General features: G+C 43.9%; 1 protein-coding gene across 2 annotated transcripts in view; it reads left to right on the forward strand.

Moving 5' to 3' along the window:
* The window catches only part of LOC109907438 (membrane-associated guanylate kinase, WW and PDZ domain-containing protein 3), a 161,853-nt gene extending 157,425 nt beyond the window's left edge, over positions 1-4,428 (forward strand). The window contains exons 15-21 of one of the 2 annotated variants that reach the window (XR_004206147.1): positions 117-302; positions 547-732; positions 879-975; positions 1,176-1,661; positions 1,818-1,956; positions 2,319-2,411; positions 2,567-4,428. Coding sequence is in view for 1 of the 2 variants with exons in the window: in XM_031809156.1 (XP_031665016.1) it covers positions 117-302; positions 547-732; positions 879-975; positions 1,176-1,284; positions 1,524-1,661; positions 1,818-1,956; positions 2,567-3,297 (1,586 nt within the window). In the remaining variant the exon portion in view is untranslated. The remainder of the gene's footprint in view (positions 1-116; positions 303-546; positions 733-878; positions 976-1,175; positions 1,662-1,817; positions 1,957-2,318; positions 2,412-2,566) is intronic. The other variant, XM_031809156.1, reaches the window with a different exon arrangement.
* Positions 4,429-6,000: the final 1,572 nt, after the last annotated feature.

Below are 6,000 nucleotides of genomic sequence, written 5' to 3' on the forward strand. Positions count from 1 at the left end.
GGAACCTCTACACCTCGATCTCCAACACACGCACACACTTGCATACAGTACACACACGCCATCTATGTATTTGATACTGCATTTCAGTCTATACTCTCCATGCATTTTTCAATCAGATATGACTGAGGAGGAGGCAGGGCTCCACATGGCTCCAGTGTTGGTGAACGGCTCCCCCAGACTCCCTCGTATCCAGATGCCCAGTGTGCTGGAACACGAGTCCTTCGACATCACCCTCCACCGCAAGGACAGCGAGGGCTTCGGCTTCGTCATCCTCACCTCCAAGAGCAAGCCCCCGCTAGGGGGTGAGAATGGACCCGATGTCCAACATTAGCACTGCTTATCCCAGACACAACCACACACACCACTCTCCTCTATAGCATCATCACCCAAATTATCCGGGAAAAGAGTTTGAAGGTTCTTCCTGTGAAAAGATTATTACTTCTTTACTATTGAGTAGTATAGTCCCTTAAATACCTATTGTATATTTCTGACTGAATCCATCAGGTGGGATGGGTGTGTTATTATTAGATATCTCTCTGTTTGCAGTGATCCCTCATAAGATCGGACGCATCATCGAAGGCAGCCCCACTGACCGCTGTGGCCTGCTCAATGTAGGCGACCGCATCTCAGCGGTCAACGGGCGGTCCATCGTGGGGCTGTCTCACAATGACATCGTTCAGCTCATCAAGGATGCTGGCAATGCTGTCACCCTTACTGTGGTTCCCGAGGACGGTAAGCTTCACCAGAAGTGTCACCCATGGGATGTGACTGCGTTGGTTTCCCTAGTATTCCCAGTCATATATCAATGATCTCTGTGTGGGATGGTTGTTTTGCGTTTGTGTTATCATAATGTTGTGACTTGTATTTGTCTGTTCCAGAATACAAGGGCCCTCCCTCTGGTGCCAGCTCAGCCAAGCAGAGCCCCGCCCCTCATCACAGAGCTATGGGTCAGAGGTCAGCTATGCATGATGAGCGGTAAGTTCCTGATCTCACTACTACACCAAGACACGGATTAAACCCCTGCTTCAGCATTTAGCAGAACAACCCAGAGACTGATGTCTGACACAACATCTTAATGATTAAAATTGCTTTGTTCTCTGTGCCCCCAGCGGAGACCCTGCTGTACATTATTGAAGATATAACATAGTGTTACTGAATGCTGTTGTCTGTTCTAGTTATAACCTAGATCTGGAGGAGGAGAAGAGGGAGGGAGTCACCTGGGCTGACTACAAAACTCTGCCTCTGAGCGAACAGGGAACAATGTGTGTTACAGGCCCCAGACAGGCAAGGCTCATACCATTATTACTGTCATTGTTTTTATCTGGTGTTTTAGAGATTTTACATCAATCAAATAATATATGACACAGAAAAAACTGCACTAAGTTATAACTTAAGTTATAACGTGTGTGTACGTGCTTGTGTGTGTGTGTGTGAGTGCATGTGCTTACGTGCATGTGAGTGTGTGTGTTTGCATGCTTGCGTGTGTGTGTACATATGTGTGTGTGTACGCATGCGCCACGCAGGGCTGTATCACGGTGGAGCTGGACCGGGGGTCCCGGGGTTTTGGCTTCAGTCTGAGGGGAGGGACAGAGTACAACATGGGCCTGTACATCCTGAGACTGGCTGAGGAGGGGCCTGCCCTGCTGGACAGCAGGATCCATGTAAGTCTGACCCCCGGTGCCTTAGGAAACATCCACTCAAATGACTCTTACTAGACTATTCATGATATCAAGATTCTGTCATGTCTTATAAAAGACTAATTACATATTTTGTTGCCATTGAGGAGTTGATCATCTAGATTGTGCCTGTATGAGCAGGTGGGGGATCAGGTAGTGGAGATCAATGGAGAGCCGACCCAGGGGATCACCCATACCCGCGCCATTGAGCTGATCCAGGCTGGAGGCAGCAAAGTGCTGCTCCTGTTAAGGCCAGGGCAGTGTCTGGTACAAGACAACAGTAAGTACACACAGAAGTCTAGATCTAGAAGATAATATTTACCTTTTTTGTGGTATGACATGCAGGGTGTTTGAATATCCTTGTTTGTTGTTGCGAGTTATAACATGTTACTAGCATTTAACAAGGGTGCGCTAATTAACATGAACTGAGGCAGCAATGCCTTGTAAACACATTAATTAATGATTTAGCTCTCTCTGTTGGCTACTTCATTAATTTATGTTAATTAAAGTACTGTACCCTTAATGTGAAATGTCACCCAAACTGAGTGCCTAACTGTGTTGGGGATGTTTCATGAATGGAGTCCTCTGCTGTCTATATATAACTGCTTACTCTTGGCACTTCCTCTCCTCCCCCTGTTGCAGGTGATTGCGTCCCCTCTACTGTGTGCTATTACTCAAACGAGCACCACCACTAACCACTTCACTGTTTTTACTGGCCTGTCCTCTTTTACCTTGGTAATTCCTATGATTTCCTTCTTGATTCCTCCTTTCATCTGTCTAAACTAGTTCATCTGAATTTTGCTCTTGTACGTTACTTGTTATTTTCATAAGGATCTGTGAGCCACTCTATAAATATTTTACATCTGTGTAATCACTTATTTTACTTCTAGGTAAATTGGATCCAACTGTCACTTCATCCACAAGCTTTCCTAGAGAGGCGCTTGTCTCAGAGACATCCCCTCTCGCTTCTCCATTCTCCACCTGCACCTTCACCTCAGGTTCCTCCTCTTTCACCAGTGAGACCCCTGACTGGAACTCCCTGTCCCACCGAACGCTCCACCCCCAGTGCAGCAGGGGCACTGGCTCAGTGGAGTGGAATGGAGAGTGGGCAGACAGGCAGGCTGACAGGCTCTCTCCCATTACCCCTGAGCAGATCAACCTCTATAAGGTCAAACCAGGTCATACCAGGTCTAAAGACTCCAAGGAGCCCAGCAGCCCAAAGAAAACAGGTGAAACATTCTCTAAAGCCAAAGAGCACTCACAGAGTCCCACAAAGTCTGAGAGGAAGGGACAGGAAGTCCCACTGCCAGAAAGGAAGTTGGTCACCCAGCCCCAAGAAGTCTTCTCGAAAAGACAGGAAGCCTCGAGCCAGCTGCAAGTAAAGAAACAGCAGGTACAGCAGAGCACATCAAAGGAGCATTCCAGCAAGGAGCCCTTTGATGAAAACAAAAACAGCAAAAGGGGAGATTCAAAGGGCAGGAAAAGCACACAGGAGAGAGAAGGGATAACGGGAAAGACCAAGGCTGCCCATGGCCAGGTCAGTATTGAAAAGAAGTGGGGACAGAGGCAGGACATCACATGCCAACCCCTATGGAGACAGGGGCATGGAGAGATATTATGAAAGTTACTCTAGAGAAGAGTAAACCTCAAGATGGAGAAAAGGAAAAACGCAAAGAGCAGACAAGCAAAAAATACATAGGGGCTTCCTTAAAAGAGGCAAAGACTAGAAAATATTATGAGGCCTCTACAACAGAGGAAAAGAGTATAAAAGACACACAGGCCTCTACAAATGCCATTCAGCAGGATACTCTGAACCAAAAGGATCAGATTAGCCCGGGTCCCTAGAAAGTCCCCAGCTCAGCCAGAATCCTCTCCCAGGCTGAGGTGCTGCGTAATCCCCCTTACTGATACAGTATGGACAACACTGTGTGGACACATAATACACAGACTTGAGCTGTACCACAACATGCTGTATATTGTTGGTCTGTTTCTTTTTCCAATGAGAGGGATGGACGAGGAATGGCAGGAATGCCATGTGTCATGTCCATCTGTGTCCGTGAAGAGGACTTTTTTAAGCTCTATTGGTCTTTGACATTAGGAATGGCGTGTAAAGCCAACACTCATCTCTTCCTGCCTCGTGTGCTGCTTCAGACATCTCTGATCTGGGCCATACGCATGTTTGGAATGTTTAGGGCCTATTCTTGGACATCTTGTGGAATGAAAACTAACCATACTTCACCCATTATAATGCAATTATTATCCCATATGCAACCAAGCAGAAAGGTCTTTAACACACACAAAGTTAAGCTGTCAGTAAAGGTTTTATTTTCATGTTGGGTATCTACAGAAAGCACCTTGGGATTGGCCTTTTCACATGGCACTCTTTTCCCAAGGGATTTGCTCAACTGCATGCAGTCCGTACGTTTATTTTATTGCACGCCTTTACCACTCCACTGAGTATGATCCTTTCACCTGATGTGAAAATACTGATGCCGAAGTTCTGACCTTAACACCATGTAGAGATTTCAGACTTTATTCAGAAAGCATTAGCTTTACGAAGGATTCTAGACTGTTCTAAGACAATAGACATGATTCGTGAATACAAAATATATCATTACAAAAGACCAGAAACTTGTGGTTTGAGATATTGTTTACCATGTGTATGATAACCTATGTGTAATTTATTGAAATTATAGATTAATATAGATATACAGTACCAGTCAAAAGTTTGGACACACTTACTCATTCAAGGGTATTTCTCTATTTTTGCTATTTTATACATTGTAGAATAATAGTTAAGACATCAAAACTATGAAATAACACATGGAATCATGTAGTAACCAAAAAATATATTTTATATTTGAGATTCTTCAAAGTAGCCACCCTTTGCCTTGATGACAGCTTTGCACACTCTTGACATTCTCTCAACTAGCTTCATGAGGTAGTCACCTGGAATGCATTTCAATTAACAGGTGTGCCTTAAAAAAAGTTAATTTGTGGAATTTCTTTCTTTCTTAATGCGTTTGAGCCTATCAGTTTTGTTGTGACAAGGTAGGGGTGGTATACAGAAGATAGCACTATTTGGGAAAAGACCAAGTCTATATTATGGCAAGAACAGCTCAAATAAGCAAAGAGAAACGACAGTCCATCATTGCTTGAAGACATGAAGATCAGTCAATCTGGAACATTTCAAGAACTTTGAAAGTTTCTTAAAGTGCAGTCACAAAAATCATTAAGTGGTATGATGAAACTGGCTCTCGTGAGGACAGCCACAGGAAAGGAAGACCCAGAGTTACCTCTGCTGCAGAGGATAAGTTAATTGGAGTTGACTGCACCTCAGATTGCAGCCCAAATAAATGCTTCACAGAGTTCAAGTAACAGACACATCTCAACATCAGCTGTTCAGAGGAGACTGCGTGAATCAGGCCTTCATGGTTGAATTGCTGAAAAGAAACCACTACTTAAGGACACCAATAAGAAGAAAAGACTTGCAAGTAATGGACATTAGACCGGTGGAAATCTTTATTTTGTTCTGATGAGTCCAAATTAGAGATTTTTGGTTCCAACCACGTGTCTTTGTGAGACGCAGAGTAGTTGAACAGATGATCTGCGCATGTGTGGTTCCCACCATGAAGCATGGAGGAGGAGGAGGTGTGATGGTGTGGGGGTGCTTTGCTGGTGACACTGTCTGTGAATTATTTAGAATTCAAGGCACACTTAACCAGCACGGCTACGACAGCATTCTGCAGCAATGCACCATCCCATCTGGTTTGCACTTAGTGGGACTATGATTTGTTTTTCAAGAGGACAATGACCAAACACACCTCCGGCCTGTGTAAGGGCTATTTGACCAAGAAGGAGAGTGATGGAGTGCTGCATCAGATGACCTGGCCTCCACAATCACCTGACCTCAACCCAATTGAGATGGTTTGGGATGATTTGGACCACAGAGGGAAGGAAAAGCAACCAACTATTGCTCAGAATATGTGGGAACTCCTTCAAGACTGTTGGAAAAGCATTCCAGGTGAAGCTGGTTGAGAGAATGCAAAGAGTGTGCAAAGCTGTCATCAAGGCAAAGGGTGGCTACTTTGAAGAATATAAAATATATTTTCATTTGTTTATCATATTTGTAATTTAATAGTTTTGATGTCTTCACTAATATTCTACAATGTAGAAAACAGTACAAAATAAAGAAAAACCCTTGAATTACTAGGTGTGTCAACTTTTGACTGGTACGGTATATATATATATATATATATATATATATATATACACTACCGTTCAAAAGTTTGAGGTCACTTAGAATTTTTTTGTCCAATAAAAT

The sequence above is a fragment of the Oncorhynchus kisutch genome, linkage group LG1, assembly GCF_002021735.2.
Source record: "Oncorhynchus kisutch isolate 150728-3 linkage group LG1, Okis_V2, whole genome shotgun sequence".
NCBI lineage: Eukaryota > Metazoa > Chordata > Actinopteri > Salmoniformes > Salmonidae > Oncorhynchus > Oncorhynchus kisutch.